Source organism: Molossus molossus, unplaced genomic scaffold (genome assembly GCF_014108415.1).
Source record: "Molossus molossus isolate mMolMol1 unplaced genomic scaffold, mMolMol1.p scaffold_m16_p_14, whole genome shotgun sequence".
Classification (NCBI taxonomy): domain Eukaryota; kingdom Metazoa; phylum Chordata; class Mammalia; order Chiroptera; family Molossidae; genus Molossus; species Molossus molossus.
This window is the reverse complement of record NW_023425349.1, coordinates 900,706-923,163: the sequence shown is the minus strand read 5'-3', so window position 1 is coordinate 923,163 and position 22,458 is coordinate 900,706. Positions and strand designations below refer to the sequence as shown.

The 22,458-nt window shown below is 62.9% G+C and overlaps 1 protein-coding gene across 2 annotated transcripts in view; it reads right to left on the bottom strand.

Annotated features, from left to right (window-relative positions):
• The window catches only part of PNPLA7 (patatin like phospholipase domain containing 7), a 55,900-nt gene that overhangs the window by 4,885 nt on the left and 28,557 nt on the right, over positions 1-22,458 (bottom strand). For both annotated transcript variants that reach the window (XM_036261617.1, XM_036261618.1), the window contains exons 18-27: positions 21,544-21,675; positions 20,934-21,057; positions 20,480-20,593; positions 18,392-18,461; positions 15,079-15,228; positions 13,853-13,916; positions 10,606-10,774; positions 9,617-9,799; positions 9,029-9,147; positions 2,277-2,433 (exon numbers count right to left, since the gene is read on the bottom strand). In XM_036261617.1, coding sequence (XP_036117510.1) covers positions 2,277-2,433; positions 9,029-9,147; positions 9,617-9,799; positions 10,606-10,774; positions 13,853-13,916; positions 15,079-15,228; positions 18,392-18,461; positions 20,480-20,593; positions 20,934-21,057; positions 21,544-21,675 — 1,282 coding nt within the window. The remainder of the gene's footprint in view (positions 1-2,276; positions 2,434-9,028; positions 9,148-9,616; positions 9,800-10,605; positions 10,775-13,852; positions 13,917-15,078; positions 15,229-18,391; positions 18,462-20,479; positions 20,594-20,933; positions 21,058-21,543; positions 21,676-22,458) is intronic.

Genomic DNA, 22,458 nt, shown 5'->3' with positions numbered 1-22,458 from the left:
GCGGGACGAGGCACCTGCCCACGCGCACCCTGCCGGGTGTGAAGACCCTGCCTGGGGGAGCCAGAGGGACGCAGGGACCCAGGACAGCGCGGGGCACCCCACAGCCCTCCAGTCAGCAGGGCCCTCACTCAGGATGCCGGGCCCGCACCAGCCCCCCCCCATCCCCAGTGTGGCAGGGGACACAGGCTCAGGAGGCCCACCTTGCCCTGCCCCAGTGCACCCCAGGACAGGGCGAGGTGGGCTGTCCACCCAGGGCTCCCTGGCGGTGCCCACACCTGCACCCGACAGGCAGGGAGAGGTCTGCCGGGCCCGGGCCGACCCTCACGGAGGCTGAGCACCGTCCCTGCGGCTCTGCTCCCAGGCCCAGTGCCGGGCGCGGAGCCCTGGCCTCTCCTCAGGCAGCGCCGAGGGCAGTGGTCTCGGGGAAGAGCGTCCCTGAGCAGTGTCCTCACGGATTTGCTGCAGGGGACGATTGGTCGCCTTTTCTGTTTTGTTTGCTAATCCTCACCCAAGGATGTATTTTTCATTGAAATACAGAGAGAAACACATCGATTGGTTGTCTCCCACATGCACCCCAATTGGGGTTGGGGAGTGAACCTGCAACCCAGGTGTGTGCCCTTGACGAGGAATTGAACCCTTGACCCTTCCAATGCACAGGCTGACACTCTGACCACTGACCCACACCAGCCAGGGCCTCGGCAAACACTTCTGGTATCACTGTTTCTGCTGGAAGACACGCAGAGCCTGAGGGTGGCCTGCAGCCCGCACGGCGGGGAGGCTGAGCGGCCCCTGGACACGGCAGCCCCTCCGCTCCAGCCAGGGCTTCGTCCCCCAGCCCTCGTCGCCGCGGGCCCAGCTCTGGACAACCGTCCTCCCTGTGTCCCTGGGGCTCCGGCCCTTGGGTCTTACAGCCCCGGGAGAGGCTGCGCCCCAGGTGCCCGGGGTGCCTTTCTTGCAAACGGACCAGGGCACCCCTCCCCCGACCTTTATCCAAATCTCACACCCGCCAACATTCCTTTGCCCAGCTCACCCAGGGCCAGACAACTGGGCACAGTCATGTCCCCAGCGCACAGGGATTATTCGGAGGAGCTGAGCTGAAGCCGTGACCCTGCCCTTCCCACGGAAACCCCACTGAGGGCTCTGGCCGGGGCTCTCCTTGCTCCCCCATGGCCCTGAGGATGGTTGTGCCTCGTTTCCAGCGGAACCTGGGTGAGGTGGACTTGTTCTGTCAGTGGCCCTGTCAGTGGTCCGCGCTGCCCTCAGTCACCTCTGAAAACTGAGGCACCAACCGGAGCCGACCCCCCGATGTGATCACACCCCACGTGCTCCCTCTCCACCTCACAAGCCACACTCTGAGCCCAGGGGCCTGCAGAGCTGCGTGCAGGGCCGCGGTCCAGTGCCCACCCCCAGAGCTGCCTGCAGGGCAGTGGTCCAGTGCCCACGCCCAGAGCTGCCTGCAGGGCCGCGGTCCAGTGCCCACCCCCAGAGCTGCCTGCAGGGCCGCGGTCCAGTGCCCACCCCCAGAGCTGCCTGCAGGGCCGCGGTCCAGTGCCCACCCCCAGAGCTGCCTGCAGGGCCGCGGTCGAGTGCCCACCCCCAGAGCTGCCCGCAGGGCCGCGGTCCAGTGCCCACACCCAGAGCTGCCTGCAGGGCCGGGGTCCAGTGCCCACCCCCAGAGCTGCCTGCAGGGCCGCGGTCCAGTGCCCACCCCCAGAGCTGCGTGCAGGGCCGCGGTCCAGTGCCCACCCCCAGAAGCTGCCGCAGGGCCGCGGTCCAGTGCCCACCCCCAGAGCTGCGTGCAGGGCAGTGGTCCAGTGCCCACCCCCAGAGCTGCCCGCAGGGCCGCGGTCCAGTGCCCACCCCCAGAGCTGCCCGCAGGGCAGTGGTCCAGTGCCCACCCCCAGAGCTGCCCACAGGGCAGTGGCAGTGGTCCAGTGCCCACCCCCAGAGCTGCCCGCAGGGCCGCGGTCCAGTGCCCACCCCCCGAGCTGCCCGCAGGGCCGCGGTCCAGTGCCCACCCCCAGAGCTGCCCGCAGGGCCGCGGTCCAGTGCCCACCCCCAGAGCTGCCCGCAGGGCCGCGGTCCAGTGCCCACCCCCAGAGCTGCCCGCAGGGCCGCGGTCCAGTGCCCACCCCCAGAGCTGCCTGCAGGGCCGTGGTCCAGTGACCACCCCCAGAGCTGCCTGCAGGGCCGTGGTCGAGTGCCCACCCCAGAGCTGCGTGCAGGGCAGTGGTCCAGTGCCCACCCCACTGTTCCTGAGAGGGCAAGGCCCTTACCTCCGCCCACTGCTTGGCCCGGATCCGAATCTGGCTGTAGTTTCTCTCCTCGGCGTACAGGGCGCCCATGAAGGCCCCGATGGACGTCCCTCCGACCATGTCCACGGGGATGCCGCACTCTGTCAGGGCTCGGATGATGCCAACCTGGGCACAGCCTCTATGCCAACCGGGAACAGAGAACAGGAGTGAGGGCCACCGCCCGGACCCACACCCACTGCCCTGGCAGAAGGCACCAGGGACATCTGTCCTGTCCCACCCACTCCTCCCTGCCCAAGGGTCAGGAAGCGGGGCACAGACAGGACCTGGAGAGGAACAGCGGACACCATTCCCAGGCCTGTGTCCTGAGAGCAAGCCACAGCGTCTGAGAAGGACGCCACTGAATAGGCTTTGGACAGACGCAGGAGGGGCAGGGGACACAAGTCCAGGCCCACCAGAAAGGGCGGTCCGGTCAACAACCCAAGGGTCAGCGTGAGGGGGACACAGACGAGCCCCTTGGGGACAGGAAGCCAGCATCGGACTGAGGTGGTCGCGCTGAGCCTCCAACTACTGCGACGGTTCCCCTCATGGTGCCACCACTCAGAAATGCTGGCACGAGAAGGCCATGTGACCATAGCCCGGAGGGGACAGCAGACGTGGACCCGAGGAGCTGGGGACAGAGACCGGCCGGCCCAGAAAGGACCGCCGAGCCCAAGGCGGCAGCAGCCTGAGCGCCCTGGCGGGTGGAGGAGGCGCACGGAGGAGACTCTGGGGCCGTCCCGCCTCCACAGAAACCAGAAGGAGCCCGCAGGCTGCAGACCATGGCCCTTGACGGCGTCGTGTCCAGCGAGAAGCCAGTCACAGGACAGTCCCGGGGGACCCACGCCTCCAAGGTCCCAGAGGACTCAGAGCCAGGCAGGAAGTGGACGGTGGGGGCCGGGGGAGAGTCAGCGGGGAGAATGGACACTCCTGGAGGGGACGTGGGGGCGAGCCCGACGCCGAGGGGTGCATGCAGTCATAGGGTAAGCTTTTGCTTTCTTCTTCTTTTCTTTCAATCCTCACCCGAGGACATTTTATTTTCTATTTATCTTCAGGTAGAGAGAGGGGGAGAGAGAGAAGCATCGACGTGAGAGGGACACATCGACTGGTTGCCTCCCGCACGATCCCGACCAAGGCTGGGGACGAACTGCAACTGAGGTCCGTGCCCTCGGCTGGAATCGAGCCTGCTCACTGGTCCACAGGCTGACGCTCTGACCGCGGAGGCAAGCGGCCAGGGCGAAGGGTGCGTTCTCCGGTGCACACACTGCAGCACAGTGATGCCTGTGACCTCGACAGTCGGGAGCTATGATGTGGGACTGAAAGGAGGCTCGGGGCGGGGGGGGGGGCAGGGGGACCGGGGCTGAGAACATCGCTGGCGGGCGGGGCGCCTGCAGACAGAGGGCCAGGACATGCACACCGGCCCTGGCCGCCTGGCTCAGCTGGCACAGTGTGCGCCCACACCAGAAGGTCAAGCGTTCGATTCCTGCTCAAGGGCACACACCTGGGTTGCAGGTTTGATCTCTGACCCTGGTCGGGGTCGTGCAGGAGGCAAGTGATCAATGCCTCTCTCACACCCATGTTTCTCTCTCTTCCCCTCCCTCCCACTCTCTGAAAGTCAGTAGAAACATATCCTCACGTGAGGGCTACAAAACGATGACAGTAACAGGTGTAAGACTGCTGAGACAGCACATGGGACATGGTGCGGGGGACCCACGTGTCCCTGGAGCCTGGGAAGAGCAGGCAGCTGGGACAAAAGCAGGTATCTGCGGGGAAAGGGTTTGGAATGTTCTAGAGATGATGACTGAAGCGTCATAAACACTAAGCATAAATAAAAAGAAAGTCATTCTTACATCACTGAGAACCAAGACAGAAAGGAACCTTACACCAGCCTGAGAACAAAGCACAGTCCTCCAGAAAGCAGGCAGAGCGCGGCCACTGCGCCGGGGGTCCGCCAGCGGGCCTTCACACAGAGGTCGGGGGGGACAGACCAACTCAGATCAGAGGCAGCACACTAGGGAGACAGGACAGTCAGAGCAGAAAAGAACGAACCAGAAGACAAACACGGGGCGAGGAAGGACACGGCTAAGACTTGGTGCTTCCAAACGACACCTCCTGGGGAAGAGACATGAAGATGAGACCATCGGGGCCAACACCAGAGGGGAAGGCGCCCGTCCGGCGCTCCGGGTACAAAGGCAGTAGGCACCCGTGGACGGTGCACCGCAGCGGGGACATTCAGATGCAGGAGACACATATGTCACCAGACCTGACGCAGAAACAGAAACTGAGTAGTACCACAGTGATCAAAATAACTGAATCTTTATGTCCTCACAGAGAGAATTTCACGTCCAGATGGTCCTACTAGTGAAGTCTACTCGGCGTAGAAGGAAGAACACCACACATTGCACAGAAAACCTCCCAGAGACCAGGAAACAAGCACTTCCCAGCTCAGCCTGGAAGCCAGCAAACACACCTACGTGATCTCCAGAGAGAACACGGGCCCTCCTCCCTGGGGCTCGCGGGGGCCGGCAACACGTGCGTGGACGACAGCCCAGCAGGTGTCTACCTGGGTGCAGGGCGGCTTTCACCCAGGTCGGTCAATGTGATTCACATCAGCAGAACAGAGGAGACAACCACCCACCATCTCCGCAGACCTACAGTAGCAACCATTCAGGATAAAACCAAGCCAACTAATCAGAGGAAACTTCCTCCGCCTGACAAAGGGCATCTCCGGAAACCACAGCCAGAGCACATGCTGTGGACACTGAGCGCTGCCCTCAAACCTGGGAACACGGCGAGGAGTCCACACTTACAGGCGTGGGGTCCACACTCACAGGCATGGTGCTGAAGTTCTAGCCACAGCAACGAGACAAGAAAAAGAAATGAAAGGCATATACCAATTTTGGGAAGAAAGAGAAAGTACTGTCTTTATTCTCAAAAAACATAACTGTATACACAGGAAATGCAAAAATAAATCTACAAAGAGGCTACCAAAATAAGAGAATTTAGTGAAGTTGTAAAATATGTCAATTTACAAATACCAGTTGTCTTTGTGTATACCAGCAACAAACAGTTTGAAAATGAAACTTAGAGCCCTGGCCAGTTTGGCTCAGTGGTTGAGCATCAGCCTGTGGACCAGAGAGGCCCAGGTTCGGTTCCCACTAGGGGCATGCATTACACAAAAAAAAAGAAAATGAAACTTAGAAGATACAACAACAAAAACAACCCATAAAATACGTACGTAATTCTAAAACTTACACGGAAGTCCAAAGGGCCTAAAGCAGCTGCAGTGAAGGAGGCCGTGACCATCATGGACAGGACAGGACACACATTGGGGACACCTAGCGCCAGGTGCACATGCACCAGGAGCCTCAGAGGGGAGGGAAAGTCTGGAATAATCGGTGCCCCATGACTGGATAAGCATGTGGAGGAGACACAGACCCCACAAAGCGCAATTTCAGGTGGATCAGACTAAATGCACGGGCTGGAATCAAGCTGCTAGAGGAAAACACAGAACATCTCTGTAACCTCAGGGCAGGCAAGAGGGCTCAGAACACCAGAATAACCATAAACAACTTGGAGAATCACTTCACCACAAGTAAGAACTCAATAAAAAATGCCATTAGGAAAATGAAAAGTCAGACATTATCTTAGCAATAAATACACCTGGCAAAGATTTGTCATCAGAATGTATAAATAACCTTTAACTCACTAACAAAGAGAAACCACCTACTAACCATCAGTAGGGATCGTACGTGGAACCGCACAAAGGAAGGCACACAGAGGACCGTGACATGGACACTGCCGATCCCGGTGCTGACAGAATGTGGGCAAGCCCCCTGCCCACGACCAGGCCCTCCGCTGCTCGGTGTCTGTCCAGGAGGACAGCACACACGCGGACTTCACAGCGGCTGGAGCGGTTCTGTTCCTCATATCCCAGGGTCCACGGCAGCGGCGCAGTGGGTGTGGAGACCACGGCCTGGGGCCGGGCCGCTGCCGACATGTCCACAGCACAGACAGACGAGCATGGCAGAAAAACTGAGCCAGCAAGTGAGACCTGTGCCCATGCTCTCAGAGAGACTCAGTGCTGCAGCAGGGCGGCAGAGCCAGCCATGGAAGCAGCTCTCCCCCTCAGGAACAGCTCAGCAGAGAAAGTCGATTAGAAGATACATTTCCGATAAATCACCCAAAAAGAAAAACAGGACAGATGGACAAGGACATGTCCCCACCAGAAGCTCCAGGGAGAGAGAACAGTGCCCGGGGGTGAATTCGGAGAAGTCCCCTGAGGCAAGGCACCCAGTGCAGAACGGAACTCGGAACAGCCCCAGCCCCTCCTCAAGGGCTCTCAGGACTAGACTTCCAGGAAAACGCCTCGTGAGTAACAGCAGACTTCTCGACGGCAACACTGAAGCTGAAGCGACAGTGGAACAGCCGTACCGCCGCACCTGCAGCCCCACACCCACAGTCGCTACAGCGAGGCCATCGGCTACTCAGGCCCTGAAACTTTCACCTCCCACATGTCTTCTCTTGAGGAAACTTCTAGAGTATGGACTCTACCAAAATCAGGAAAATAATGAGAAAGAGGAAGACACGGAACCCAGGAAATGGAGTTGAACTCAGGAGAGAGACAAAGGCCGTCCCCATGGTGATGGTGCAGGGAAATCCCAAGGCAACAGCCGGCAGCTCCGCTGGAGAACAGCTGGCATGGGGAGGGCTGAGCACACGAGAGGCCAAAGCTCCCAGCAGGGCTGGGGACAGACGACGGGGCCGGGACACTGAGCAGACGGAAACTGCAACTCTGATGAACTCAAGGGAAGCATCTAGCCACACTTCTGCACTGTGCCCAGTGCGCACAGGCTCCGCCAAGGAGAACCACACGGGGACCATGAGTGGTAGAGAGGGGGACAGTCAGTCAGAAGATGCATGGATGTGAGACAGAGAGAGGGCAGACAGGTGATGTATGGATGATAGAGAATACACAGACAGATGGAGATGGATGATGGATGAATGAGAGATGAGGTATGGATGATAGATGATTGATGGATGAATGACAGACAAATGGATGATGGATGGATGACAGATGATGGATGGATGATGGATAGGCGTATGACAGTGATGGATGACAGATAAATGGAGATAACAGAGACGCACAGATTGACTGCGTAAGAGATAGGTTACGACTAACGTAAAACTAGAAAAACAAATCCTAGAATAGGGACGCGATTTAGAAACACAGAAGAGCAAACGGCTAGAACACGGTGAGACGAGGAAACCTCTGGGGCATTGATGGACGTGGGCAGGGCGGGCAGAGGACTGCTATTTTGTGGTATATAAATACCACAGGGCCTTAGAGAAACTAAGTAGTGCTCTGATTAAAACTAAATTTTCATTACAAACGCAGCTGAGCGAGCCGTCCTGATGTGCCGACCACCCCCACGCCTGCTAAGGGCCTGGCCTTCGGGCCTTCCCTCTGGGCAGCTGCTCAAGACCAGCAGGGCCCTGCCTGCAGCCTGCACCCTCCACAGGTCGCCTGCTTTCCGGGTCCCCGGCTCAGCTTTGGAGTAAAAGTACGGCAGCAGGGGACACTCGGGCCGTCAGATGCGTGAGCTCAGTGCTACGCTTCACCCCAGTGCAGGCTGACGGGGGAAGCGGCAGGTGGGACAGGACACCGCATGCAGGGCCTCCACTCCGCTTGCCACAGCCCTGCCCACAGCACCAGCCCCCTCTGGGCGCTCCAGGCAGTAGCATGTGCCGTGAAGGAGCGCAGGACCAGCAGGGGCGGCCCCCGCCCCCTTCCTGTCTGTACGGACCGCGCCTCAGTCTGCACTCTGGTGATGTGTGGCGACAGGCCCAGGGGCGTCGTCTTCTGGTCCTTTCTAAAGAAGAGGCTGGAGCCCTGGCCGGGCAGCGGGATGCGCGTGTGAAGTGTAACCCACCCAGAGAAGCGGCCGAGCGAGAGCGCAGGCCTGTCTGCGGCAGGAGCCCCTCTTCGGTGCCCCACCCCCACGCCTGCTAAGGGCTTGGCCTTCGGGCCCTCCCCTCCGCAGCTCACTTGGCGGGTGAGGTCCTTGGGGCACCTCCTCCGGGGAGAGGTGCCCAGCACTGTCAGAGGGCCAGGACTCAGACACATTTCCCGGGAGGCCTTGCTAACAGTGCTGAGAAGCAGCTCCCGTCAGCCGCAGGGACGCCCTAGGCCCTCACTGGGCAGCAGTACTGCCGCCCACCACCCAGGGGCAGAGGGCTCCCCACACAGGCGTCCCCGGCCCTGGACCCAGCATAGCACAGATGCTGAGGGCGCCCTGCCCTCCTGTCCACAGCACTGCAGGGGCCTCGTCCCACCCTCCTCACGTCCCCAGCCCCACGTCTGCCTCGAGAATGTCTCCCGTGAACCAAGTTCGGGAGAAGGGTGCAAATGTTGGAGTCAGAAGGACACCACGCGGAAGTATGTGGCCGAGGCCCTCCAAGGAAGCGCTGCTACAGCGCTGAGGGGCTGCAGCGGGCTCCACGCCGGGCAGCAGGTGTCTGAGCAGGGGCTGAAGTGGGGAGAGACTCCCCGGCCTGGGAAAGGCCGGCAGAGGACAGAGCAGCTTTCAGAAGAGGACACAGGTGGCCAGACAGACACAGGACGATGGAGCCTTCTGGGCCACAGGGCAACCACGAGCCAGCGGGAGCACCGCCCGGCCACGCGCTCTGGGCCGCAGGCGAGCCTGGAGCTGTGTGTGGGCAGGGGCTGGACTCACCGTGCCCCGCCCCCTCCGAGCACCAGGGCGATGGTGTTCCCGGTCAGCACCCGTGCCAGGCGGGAGAAGTCCGAGTGCCGGTCCGGGGGCTTCTGGAAGAGCCGCTCGTACATCTCCACCTGAGAGTCCAAAGAAGGGGCTGGGCTCCATCTGACTCCGCCCTGTCAGCACCTCAGAGGGGCCCAGACCCCGGAGATGCCCCCAAAGGGACACAAAGCCCAAACCTCAGTTGAAAGCCCACCAGCCCCAAAGCGCAAGGGGGCTCTGGGTACGGACCCAGGAGCCCGATGCAGCTGTCAGGACGTGTCCACCAAGCCGCGGGGGAGGGCAGGCATGATGTGGGGGCAGCCTCTGCGCCCCCCCCCCTGCCACCCAGCCCCCGGGATCCCAGGGCAGGGACACCCCAAGGAAGGGGCATCAGGGTCTGCACACACCTCTGCCTGAAGCTACGCTGCCCGGAGCCCACCAGGGCCCTCTGGAGTCCCAGGCTCCGCCCCCCCCCCCCCCCCCCCGGGGCCTGCCGGCCTGGGGAGCACAGCAGCGCCTCGTGGCCCCGAGAGCCGGCGCAGGAGCAGGAGAGGCCCTCACCAGCTTGGGCAGGCTCCTCCTGGAGAAGACGCGGCGCGGGCAGCACAGGTGCAGGTGGCCGGAGCACCAGCTCCGCATGTTCAGCCACTCCACGGTGCGCGCTGGCGCCGGCCCCTCCTCCCGGTGCAGCAGGACCAGCTGCTTCTGGGCGCGCACGGCGGTGCTCTCCAGCATCCGCTCCAGCTGAGGGGAGCAGAGCCCGCGGTCAAGGGCGGCCGGGTCCTGTGAACCAGCCAGGCTGTGGAGCCTCTGCCCTGGCGGGAGGCTGTGACCAGGCCCCTCTCCACTGTGCGTGGGCCGCCTCCCCAAACACAGAGCCCTTCTCAGCTGATGAACTCTGCAAGCGGCCCTGCAAGGGAGCTGCACCCTGCAGAGTGGAGCAGGGCCGCCTGGCCGCCCGAGGCGAGGGCGCAGCTGGAGGGAGCACAGCGAAGGCGGAGGAAGGGAGAAGAACCGATGAAAGGACGGCAGCACCCACTTTGAACCTGTGCGCAGGGTGAGTAGGAGGCAGTGCCCAGCGGGAGGACACGGTGCCCAGGCCTCACCCGAGGCATCGGGTGAACCAAAGGTGACACCCTCTGGTCCAGGTGGGCCCATTTCAGGAAATGACGTCCCAGTTCAGGGATCAGGGACAGACGGTGGTGGGAACCCGCAGACAGGGAGGGTTCAAAATGATGGAAAGCAGGGCGCTGCCGTGACGCCAGCCCTGTGGAACAGCCGCGTGCACAGCGAGCGTGCTCGGCATGGACAGGCTCCTGCTTCACAGGAGGGGGGGCACTACGCGGCTCCGCTCTGCAGTGAGACCACCGCAGACCTCATGTCCGGGTGTCTCACCACCTGTCCTGAGCTCGTTCAGAGGAAAAAGCAACAGAGGCTCTGAGGGGAGAGTGGCCACCCCGGCCAGGACCTGTCCAGCCAGCACCCTGGGACCTGTCGTGGCCCCAGCCCAGCACTGTCCACTCCACCCCGAAGCACCCCGGCCAGCCCACCTCGCCCACCACGGGCTCCTGCTCGCCCAGGCCCACGATGAGGATGCAGTCGGCCTGCCGGATGCAGCGCTGGGTCCAGGGCGTGAGCGCGCCGTCCGCCTGGTAGAGCACAATCCGGTGCACGTCCTCCTGCTGCCCCAGCCAGCTGGACAGCCGGTACTCGTGGATGCTGGGCAGCGACACGGGCGTGGGCACGGGGCACGGGCAGGGCACAGGCGGGGGTGCGGGCGAGGGAGTGCGGGTGAGGGGGTGCAGATGAGGGGGTGCAGACGAGGGGGCTGTGGACTTGGGGAGCCGGCATGGGAGACAGACGTGAGGGGTACAGGTCTGAGGCGGAAGGAAGATCTGTCTCGGGATCTGCAGCTGACCCAGGACCTCGCTTAGGAAGACGAGGCTCTGTGCACGCCCTGCTGGGACCTCAGCCGAAGGTCAGGCGACCTCAGGGTGTTTTCCTGAGCAGATTGAGGTTGATGGTCCCGCAGACCCCTCCCACGGGTGGGCATGGTCACCACATCCTGATCGGCAGGAGCCGCAGGCCTAGCCTTGGGAGCCAGAGCACCACCCTTGGGGAGACCAGGAGACGGGCGCCAAGGGGCAGAGAGGGCCCAGCCTGGGGTCCCCGCGGGTCTCGGGGCTGCTCAGTGCTCCTGCCGCAGACACGCCTGCCCACGTGGCGTCCTGGACGTCCCAGAGGCGGGCAGACGTGTGGTGCAGGCCCAGCAGGGCTCAGCCCGGGGAGGGCTCTCAGCACGGCCCCCCCAGGAGGGCTCAGCCCGGGGAGGGCTCTCAGCATGGCCCCCCAGCAGGGCTCAGCCCGGGGAGGGCTCTCAGCACGGCCCCCCCAGGAGGGCTCAGCCCGGGGAGGGCTCTCAGCACGGCCCCCCAGCAGGGCTCAGCCCTGGGGACGGGCTCTCAGCCACGGCCCCCCCAGGCAGGGCTCAGCCCGGGGAGGGCTCTCAGCACGGCCCCCCAGCAGGGCTCAGCCGGGGCGGGCTCTCAGCACGGCCCCCCCAGGCAGGGCCTCAGGCCCGTGGACTGGCTCTCAGCACGGCCCCCCAGCCGGGCTCAGGACAGGGGAGGGCTCTCAGCCACGGCCCCCCCAAGGAAGGGCTCAGCCCGGGGAAGGGCTTCTCAGCACGGCCCCCCAGGCAGGGCTCGCCCGGGGAGGGGCTCTCCAGCACGGGCCCCCACAGCAGGGCCTCAGCCCGGGGAGGGCTCTCAGCACGGCCCCCCCACGCAGGGCCTCAGCCCGGGGCGGGCTCCTGCAGCACGGCCCCCCAGCAGGGCTCAGGCCCGGGGAAGGCTTCTCATCACGGCCCCCCAGCAGGGCTCAGCCCGGTGAGGCTCTCACCAAACGCTGCCTCCCAGCAGGGCTCAGCCCGGGTAGGCTTCTCTGCAAAGAAACAGCCCCACAGGGCTCAGCCCGGGGAGGCCTCGCACGGCCCCCCAGCAGGCTCAGCCGGGGAGGGCTCTCACACGGCCCCCCCAGCATGGCATCACCCGGGCGGGCCTCTGCACGGGCCCCCAGCAGGGCTCAGCCCGGGAGGGCTCTCTGCACAGCCCCCCAGCAGGCTCAGCCCGGAGGAGGGCTCCTCTGCACAGCCACCCAGCAGGGCTCAGCCCGGGGAGGGCTCTCAGCACGGCCCCCCAGCAGGGCTCAGCCCGGGGAGGGCTCTCAGCACGGCCCCCCCAGGAGGGCTCAGCCCGGGGAGGGCTCTCAGCACGGCCCCCCAGCAGGGCTCAGCCCGGGGAGGGCTCTCAGCACGGCCCCCCCAGCAGGGCTCAGCCCGGGAGGCTCTCTGCACGGCCCCCCAGCAGGGCTCAGCCCGGGGAGGGCTCTCTGCACGGCCCCCCCAGCAGGGCTCAGCCCGGGGAGGGCTCTCTGCACGGCCCCCCAGCAGGGCTCAGCCCGGGGAGGGCTCTCTGCACAGCCCCCCAGCAGGGCTCAGCCCGGGGAGGGCTCTCTGCACAGCCCCCCAGCAGGGCTCAGCCCGGGGAGGGCTCTCTGCACAGCCCCCCAGCAGGGCTCAGCCCGGGAGGGCTCTCTGCACAGCCCCCCAGCAGGGCTCAGCCCGGGGAGGCTTTCTGCACAGCCCCCCAGCAGGGCTCAGCCCGGGGAGGGCTCTCTGCACAGCCCCCCAGCAGGGCTCAGCCCGGGGAGGGCTCTCTGCACAGCCCCCCAGCAGGGCTCAGCCCGGGGAGGGCTCTCTGCACAGCCCCCAGCAGGGCTCAGCCCGGGGAGGGCTCTCTGCACAGCCCCCCAGCAGGGCTCAGCCCGGGGAGGGCTCTCTGCACAGCCCCCCAGCAGGGCTCAGCCCGGGGAGGGCTCTCTGCACAGCCCCCCAGCAGGGCTCAGCCCGGGGAGGGCTCTCAGCACAGCCCCCCCAGCAGGGCTCAGCCCGGGGAGGGCTCTCTGCACAGCCCCCAGCGGTGCTCTCCTGGCACCCACAGGCCTCTGCGCCTGTGGTCAGACCAGAGCCCATCTCCGCGGGCCACCACTGGAGGCGCACCTTCACGGGGGTGATTTCTCATCTCTACCTTCGAATTCCCCGCCCTGGGGAGCTCTGGGACAGGTGCAGGGCAAGAAGGACTCCCTCTGCATGGGGTCCTGGGGTTGGTCCTCACAGCCCCTCTGAGACTGCTCCGTCTCAGCTTCTCCCGAGCCCCAAGGGCCTCTCCAGAGTCCAGCCCTGGCCTTCCCGGTGGAGCAGGCCCTGCCCGCTGTGTCTGTAGCTCCAGACACCGTGGATGGGAGATGCTCAGACACACGTGAGTACCGTGCAGCCGCCCTGGCGAGCTGACCACACTGGGGTCCGCCGGCCTCCCCATGGGGCAGACAGGGGGCGCAGACCTGGGGCAAACATGAGGCAGACCTGGGGCAGACCCGGGGGTGCAAACTCCAGGGTGCGTGTGGACGCGGGGCAGACCCGGGGGTGCAGACTCCAGGGTGCGTGTGGACGCGGGGCAGACCCGGGGGTGCAGACTCCAGGGTGCGTGTGGACGCGGGGCAGACCCGGGGGTGCAGACTCCAGGGTGCGTGTGGACGCGGGGCAGACCCGGGGGTGCAGACTCCAGGGTGCGTGTGGACGCGGGGCAGACCCGGGGGTGCAGACTCCAGGGTGCGTGTGGACGCGGGGCAGACCCGGGGGTGCAGACTCCAGGGTGCATGTGGACAGGGTACGCTCCCAGGCGGTGCTCAGACCTGCTGAGAGCAGGGAGCCAGGCTGTCCCTGTGCAGGCCGCCTACCTGTCCAGGGCAGCAGAGCCAAGGCGCTGTTTGATGTTGTCACTGGTCAGCAGCAGGACGGGGCCTGAAAACAGAACCACAGGTCTGGAAACTGCCCGGGAGCCCACCTCCAAGGACAGCAAGGCCCTCACGGCAGCAGCCACAGGACAGGACAACCCTCCCCGCCCAGAGGGCCTCGTCCTGAGAGCCACGAGAGGCCGCACACTTCCTGTGAGGACGGGCCTGTGGCCGAGGGACGCTTCTGGGCAGGTGAGTCTGCATGATGTCAGGTGGGTGCTGAGCCCAGAGCTGGGAGCATGGCACCAGCTCAGGGCTCGGCAGGCCCAGGACAGGGGCCTCTCTGAACCTCAGTCTGCTCGTCTACACGTGCAGGAGCCGAAGCTCCTCAGCATGTAAATGCAAGATCATCTAATTTCCAATGCTGATGGAGAAAGAACAAAATTTTCTATTCCTGGAACATCTGTCATCAGACCGACATCAAGCCGGGGTGGGGGCTCCCCGGCCGGTGGCTCAGTTGTCGGGCACAGTGCCAGATGCCCAGACGCCCAGACGCTCAGGTCTGACCGTCGGGGTGCGCACAGGGGGCAGCCGATCAGTGTCTCTCTCAAGTCAGTGAAAACAGTCCTCGGGTGAGGTTAGAACAGAAAAGACTCCCACGCCCTGGCCTGTTTGGCTCAGCGGTTAGAGCGTCGGCCTGCGGTCTGGAGAAAAGACTCCTGGGCAAGTACTGCTTTCTGTGCTGTCAAGTTTCACTCTGACAGTAACTTTGAAATATTAAATATTTACAGTAGTGTCTTTCCACCTGAAAGCCGTTTCTGTCTGGACGGTCCAGGCAGGCACACCCCACGGGCACTGAGCGCCGTGCCGGGCAGAGGACGCACCTGCCTTCCCGCGAGCCCCTGGTTCAGGGTCTGACGGTGCAGCCCTGACTCAGCGGAGCAGGCTGTCCATCACCACGGTCACCCACCATGCACAAGAACGTGCGACACGTGAACAACAGGGAGAACTGCATGACTTGGGGAATTTCTAAGGGTCTCAGAAATTTGGAAACCACTACCCAAGCGTCAGGACGCCGGCCAAGGGCGATTCCGCACGGCCCGCACCCCCGTCCCTGCAGTGTGCCCGGTGTGGAGGCCGGCACCTGCCCCGTGCACTTGCAGAAGAAACTGGAAGGACCGAGGCAAGAGGAGGGTGCGGCCAGACCTCGGGCCCCGGGCCGAGCTTACCGATAGCGCTCAGGGCGTGCTTGAGTTCCAGGGCGAAGGCTGTGAGGGGCACGTCCTCCGACACGGGCATGACGGCCACCGTGGACAGGTTGCTGGCTGGGTTCCCAGAATCCCACTTGCTGCCGGTAGAGTGTAGCCCAAACTGGTGACCTGGAAGACCGGTCATGGGTCGGCCTGAGGAACTGGGCACCTCCGTGACGATCTTCAGGTGTCACTAGATGTTTCTGGATGACACCCAGGCACAAGCAGCCCCCCACCCCGTGCGGCCACACTGGCACCTCCCACCTCGCACACCAGCGCTCAGCCCACAGGAGGGCAGCAGAGACGCACACACGGACGGAGAACTCGAGGCCTCAACGCCGTGCCCGGGAGCCCTGTCCCACCAATGCTCGAGGAGCCTCGGGACCAGCACCCACGCTTCCACGGTCTCAGAGCGGGAGGACTGGTCCGGGGCAGCGAATGCAGGCGCGAGGGCGAGTCAGTGAGGCCACAGCCCACAGGTCCCGAGGCTCCGCACAGGGTCCCTGGCAGAGGTTTGTTCCTCTGAGTGGGATCGCCTGTTTGCACAGGGGCAGCCTCAGCCCTCCTGTGGCCTTGTTCCAGACAGACCCCGGGTTCCAGCTTCCTGGCTTCCTGACCACGTGCCCAGCCCGCTGCCTGGCTCCTGCACAGACCCTCCGACCCCAAGCACACAGCCAGGTGCGGGCACCGGCCACCGCAGAAGGCCCAGCTCCCCGGAGGGCCCTGACCTCGAAGACACTGCCCACAGGAACATCAGGTCGGGGGAGGAGATGAAGACAGCGGCCCACAGCCCTCTGGGACGGCAGCAGAGGCCTGACACCCGGAGGCGCAGACAGCGAACAGGCCAAAGACTGAGGAAAAGGGGCCGAAAACTTCCCTGACGTAGGAAAGACATGAGCTTCCAGATTCAAGATACAAACACACGGAGACGAGCAGACCCCAAGGAAGTTAGCGCCCAGTCACCCCAAAATCAAACTTCCGCAGCTAGCGGCACCATGAGGCAGGCCCCAGGCAGTGGGGACGCTGCCACCTGCTGGGCACGCCACGCAGGCGGTCGGCAGGGCAAGTGTCCCCAGGACGAAGGGGGAGCAACGTGGCTCAGGTGAAGGAGAGTTAAGAGAACACAGCTGGACGGCCGGGCTTCTCCAGGGAGAAGGGACGGTCAGACGGAAGCCTAGGGCCACTGGGGGAGCGCGGCAGAGGTGGTGGCTAGCAGACCCTCGCCCCTGAGCCTGGACACACCTGACAGCTAGCAGCAAGCCTCATGACACTGGGCAAGGGCTTTTCAACGTATGTAAAGGTAACTTTTAAAAAAAATCCTGACCACGGATATTTTTTCTGTTTTATCTTCAGATGGAGTGGGAGGGAGGGGGAGAGAGAGAGAGATCAACTGAGAAGGACACATGGACTGACTGTCTCCCACGTGACCCCAACCAGGCCCGGGGACAAACCGCAACCGAGGTACGTGCCCTTGACTGGAATCAAACCCGCGACTCTTTGGTCCACAGGCCGACGCTCTAACTGCTCAGCCAAACCGGCCAGGGCGAGGTAACTTTTTTTATTTTTTATTTTATTTCATTATTTTTATTTATATTATTAATTTTCTATTTTATTTTATTTATTTTTTATTCTATTTTATTTTATTTTACTTTATTTTATTATTTTGTTTTATCTTTTTGTGGTACGTCCCCCTAGCACAAACTGAACCCTGGACTCTCTGGTCTGCAGGCCGATGCTCAACCGCTCAGCCAAACTGGCCAGGGCGGTAACTTTTTAAAAAATCCTCACCCGAGGATGTTTTTTCAAATTGATTTTAGAGAGAGAGGAAGTGAGAGGGAGAGAGAGATAGAAACATCGATGAGCAAGAACATCGACTGGCCGCCTCCTGCACGCCCCCCAACGGGGATCGGGAACAACCTGGGCATGTGCCCTGACCGGGAATTGAACCGGGACCTTTCAGTGTACGGGACTGTGCTCCAACCCACTGAGCCAGCCAGCCAGGGCTGCAGAGGTGACATTTAAATATTTTTTCTTTGTTGATTTGAGAGAGAGAGGAAGGGAGAGATAGAAACATCGATGAGAGAGAACATCGACTGGCTGCCTCCTGCACGCCCCCCAACGGGGATCGGGAACAACCTGGGCATGTGCCCTGACCGGGAATTGAACCGGGACCTCTTGGTGCAGGGTGACGCTCAGCCCGAGCCACACCGCCAAGCTGCAGAGGTGACATTAACAACCACAGCGTGAGAGGAAGGATGGGCGACCGAACAGTGATGAGCGTGCAACTGCACCAACAGGGTCGGTGCTGGCGAAGGGGACAGGCGGGCGGGGCTGGGCGGGGCTGGGCGGGGCACCTCCCCGGGCTGCAGACAGAACGCGCAGAAAGGCTCAGGAGACTGAGAGACGGAAGAGGAATCAGAGCAACGTAAGAACGAGAGGACGGAGAACAATGAGATGACAGACAAATCCCCACACGTGAGTAATTACATTAAGTGTGAACGGTCTGAACACAAACAAAATGACACAGGTTGTCAGAAGGAAGACAGAATCACACCTAACTCTAAGCTTCCTCAGGAAACTTGCTTCAAACACGACTGTGCAAGCTGGTTAAAAGCTCAATGAAACAGACACACCACATGCTGAGCAGCATCTCCCAAGTCCACAGGCGCCCAGGAGCTGAGCAGCCGTCGCGTCTGGACAAGGCCTTGTAGAAGCTGACTGTCTGGGACAAGCTCCACTAGCGAGGCTGCGCCCGCCACCTCCACCGCCTCCGCACAGACCTGTCCACCTGCCCACTCGTCCCTCCACGTCCCACACTGTGCCGGGTCTGCACTGGGAGGGCACAGGCCCGTCCACCTGCCCACTTGTCCCCCCACGTCCCACACTGTGCCGGGTCTGCACTGGGAGGGCACAGGCCCGTCCACCTGCCCACTCGTCCCTCCACGTCCCACACTGTGCCGGGTCTGCACTGGGAGGGCACAGGCACAGCCCTGCCCCCAGATGCTGGTGTCCAGCTCTCAGGAGCTGAGGGACACAGAGGACTAGCCTGCGGCCAACAGAGGGGCTGAGGGCCCTAGGGTGCCGTGCTGAGGTGGCGACTGCAGAAGAGGGGAGCAGGTCTGCTGAGGATGCCCTGCGGGGGGGCAGAGAGGGCCCTGCGGGGGGAGCGGGGGGGCAGAGGGGGCCCTGCGGGGGGAGCGGGGGTGCTGAGGGTGCCCTGCGGGGGGAGCGGGCCAAAGCGGGCGGTCCCAGGGCAACAGAAGCTGAAGCCGGGCCTGCTCAGGGGACTCACCGGCCGCAGGTCCCTGCTGGAGGCTGCCCAGAATCTTCTCACCCAAGAGATGAATCAGCCGGGTCACAACCTGGGGCAGAGACAGAACAGACCCAAACCACCCACTTAAAACAAGGATCCGGGTTCTCAAAGCCACCAGGGCTGCGCCCCGCTCCAGGTCTGGGGGTGGCAGGCCAGCAGTCTGGTGAGCGTGTGAGACCTCACGCCATCCTGCCCTGTCTGGACCAGGCCCTGAATCGTCCTGTCCAGCGTCCCCCTTCTTCCCGCTCCGCCTGCTCATCAGCTGCTCCTGGTTTCCAAGGGGAGCCCTGCCCTGTGATGGACCCGGCCGCCCTCAGGGGACACAGCCAGGCCCCCACACTTCGCCTTGTGCGAGGCAGAGCCTTCCTGCCAGCCCTGCTGTTAGGTGCTCTGTGATAACGCGGGGCTGCTCCATCCCACTTCTACCGGGCTGGAGGGAGAGGAAGCGCTGGGCACTGTCACGCTGAGCTCACCCACGACTGTGCCCCTTTCCCGCCTACATTCTCAGGTGCTGCCTTGCAGTTTTCAGGTAAAAAGAGATGCACACGCCCTGCTGTGCAGCTCAGTGGGTCGGGCATCGTCCCCACACACCATGGTTGTGGGTTCAGTCCCCAGTCAGGGCACATACAGGAAACCACTAATGAACACAGAAATACGTAGAGCAAATCAATGTTGATTTGTTTCTCTCTCTCTCTCTCTTCGCTGCACGCCAAATCAATAAATAAAATTTTTTTAAAATACGCATTATCTCCAAATGTCATTTTACTCCTTTTCCAAATATATGCCAGTTGTTTCTGTTTTAATAGTTCATTGATTTTTAGAGAGAGGAAGGGAGAGGGAGACAGAGAGAAACATCAAGGGGCTGCCTCCTGCATACCCCTTGCCGGGGCTGAGCCCGCAACCCAGGTATGCGCCCCTGACCGGGAATCGAACCAGCAACCCCAAACCAGGATGGCGCACAACTAACTGAGCCACACCAGCCGGGGCTGTTCCGGTTTCTTAACTTTTTGTTTTAGCTTATGTTTTGTTCTGGAATAAACAGAATTAAAAGATTTCCTTCCTTTCCACTCGGTCGTACCGTGACGACTTCCCAACACGGACGACACCTTGAGTCGCACACGGCTTCACAGCTCATACGCTGACCTCAAGTACTCGTGGCTGCGTACTGAGAGCAATGATGAGTCTTGTCATTCCGCCCCGGCCAGTGTGCTCGGTGGTCAGAGCGTCGGCCCAGGCACCAAAGGGTCGTGGGCTCGGTTCTGAGTCAAGGGCACGTACCTGGGTTATAGGTTCGATCCCGGGCCCAGTTGGGGTCACGAGGGAGGCAACCAATCGATGTGTCTCTCTCACAATCGATGTGTTTCTCCGTCTGTCTCTCCCTCCCTCCCTTGCACTCTATCTAAAAATCAATGGAAAAGTATCCTCACGTGAGGATCAACAGCAACAAAAATGTTCTGTTACTGGTAGTGAGTTTGAGACTTAAATCACGGTAACTTCATGTACTAAACTGGTGGGTTCTCCATCTGTTCTGGAACGAGGTGTCGGCGGACAAGAGTGCACACAGGAGCCGGGGGACGGACAGGCGGAAAGGCCGAGCTGCCCGGGGCTGGTCCCTGCTCACACATCTGCTCCAGATGTCCTCGCCACACCCTCACCACTGGCAGACGACGTGAACACCAGAAACCCTGCCACAGTAACGGCCCCTGGCTGAGCTGCAGGGCCTCCTGGGTTCCTGTGCCCCCCCCCCCCGGCCCCCAGCTGCACTGTCATCACATCGGCTCCACTCTGGCAAACTCCTCGCCGCCGGGGACAGTGCGACGTCCTACAGCTGGTCGGGCGCGGCCTCGGGACACGCTGTGCCCAGCGGGCTTCCCTCCCTGTCCTGTCCCTGCCCCTCGCGCCTCCTGCAGTCGCCCAGGCCACCTGCCTGAGGCCCGTGTTGTCCTTCAAACCCGTGAAACCTGCTGCTCTGGGCTGTTTCGGGGGCGCTCACTCTGGCCCGTGGAGGTGGCAATCCCACAGTGCGACGGACCCCACTGCCTGGAGGCAGCCGCTCAGAGCCCCTACCTGAGGGTACCTGCGCTTGATGGACGTCAGGGCTCCTGCCGGAAGCTTGGCCAGCTCTGAGTCCCGGACCGCGTGCACAGTGGTCGCTCTGGGCTGGTGGGTGAGCGTCTCCACCTGCAGAAGAGAAGCTGGGTGCTGGGGCCGCACTGCTCACACCCACGCCCTGCAGGCCGCCGGGGGCAGAGTGCAGGTGAGACTGGAGGGCAGGTGCTGGCCCAGCCCTGCACCGTCCGAGCCTGTGGGGGTCTCCTGCCTGCTCCGCCTGGAGACCTCGGACCGTGGACCCCACCCGTGCGGCAGCCCTGGCTGGGAGCAGGAAACCCGGCCAGGAAACAAGCCTCGGGAAGGCGCCCCTCCTCACGGCACCCTGAGGGCTCCCACCCCTCGCCCAGACGAGGAGCCCGGCGGGCCCGCATGCCCCAGGGCAGGACCGAGTGGGCAGGCCCCGGCCTACCACGCCGATGAGGTCTCCCCGGCCGTATTCCCCGGCCAGGCGCTTCTTGAGGTCGTCCTTCCGGACCACTGAGCGCAGCCGGCCACTGAGGACGATGTAGGTGCAGTCCGACTTGTCCCCCTGCCTGCGAGGACAGGGCGTCGGGAACGGGCAGGGCACCGGCCCAGCCCGCAGCCACCCAACATAGCAAAACAAAAAAGCACAGCATTCTCACTCAATTCTTTCTGTTCTGGGAAATAGTTACTTTCCATTAGAAAGTAGGTATACCAGCGTGTCACAGGTCTATGGCGACTTTTAAGTACATGATTAAGTATTTAACATTTTCTTGGTTTTGATTTTCAACGGTAATGGAAACAGACACCCAGGCCTGAGCTCGGCCGTCACGTGGCATGGAGCCGGGCTCGCCCGAGATCCCAGGAAAGCCGGGCACCGGCACCTTCACTGAGCTGCTGTGACACCTCCCGCTAGATCCTTCCAAGGTGTGGCCTCGCCGTGTCTCAGAGTGCACAGGCGGGCACAGCGCCTGGGTGCCCAGCTGGGGTCCCGCCTGGTAGCCTCCAGCCCCGAGCTCTGAGCCACACGCAGCCCTGCTCCTGGCTCCCGCGCCCACCTGTACACGGCGCGCCCGGCCTCCACCTCCATCCAGTCCAGAGCGAAGTCGATCTGCCGCACGAAGGACGACATGCGCTGCACCACGGTGTGCGCGACGCCCAGGACGACGGTCGGCTGCTTCCGCATGATCCTGCCGGGCGCCCAGAGTCACGCCACCCGTGTCCCACGGCCACCCCACCAGCCTGCCTCCCTCCAGACCACAACCATGTCAACCCCGCCTCCCCTCCGCAGGTGACTCGAACGGGCCAGGGCTGGGACAGAGCACAGGGCCCAGTCACCACCTGCCCCTCTGCCCACGTGTGCCAGAGGCTGGCGGACTGGGGAGAGCCTGCGACCCCTCCCAGCTGTCACCCACTCCACGGTGTCCTTGGAGCACAGGCCACGCATGGGGCCCGTCCTGGCCATGAGTGGCAGGGTCCCTGCCCCACATGATGGACCTGCCCCCGGCTGCCCTGTGTCAGCGCGCTGCAGAGGGTGAGGCGGAAGCGGGGCCCGCGGTACTGTGGGAGCTCCCTGAAGGCAGCAGCAGGGGCACTGAACAGCTCAGGGCTGCAGCTGTCTAAACAGCCCGCGCTGTGGGCAGATGAGTGACCGTCACTGAGGGGACAAAGTGAGAGCTGAGCACGCAGGGACCTGGCGCCCTGCTCTGACGGCCGACTGCGGAAGCCCCTGCGACAGCCCAGGGGGCACCTGTAGCAGCCAACGCATGGGTCGGAGCTCAGGAGGCAGGTTTGGGGAAGGCGGGAATTAGTGTGTGAGACCTCAGGGGGTATGAGGACCCTCGGGACAGCAGGTGGACAATGGCCACAGGGTGGGAGCTGCCACATCAGACTCACACTGTGAGCACAGACACACTCTACACACAGAGACACACATGGACACACAGACACACTCAAGGATACATGGACATACT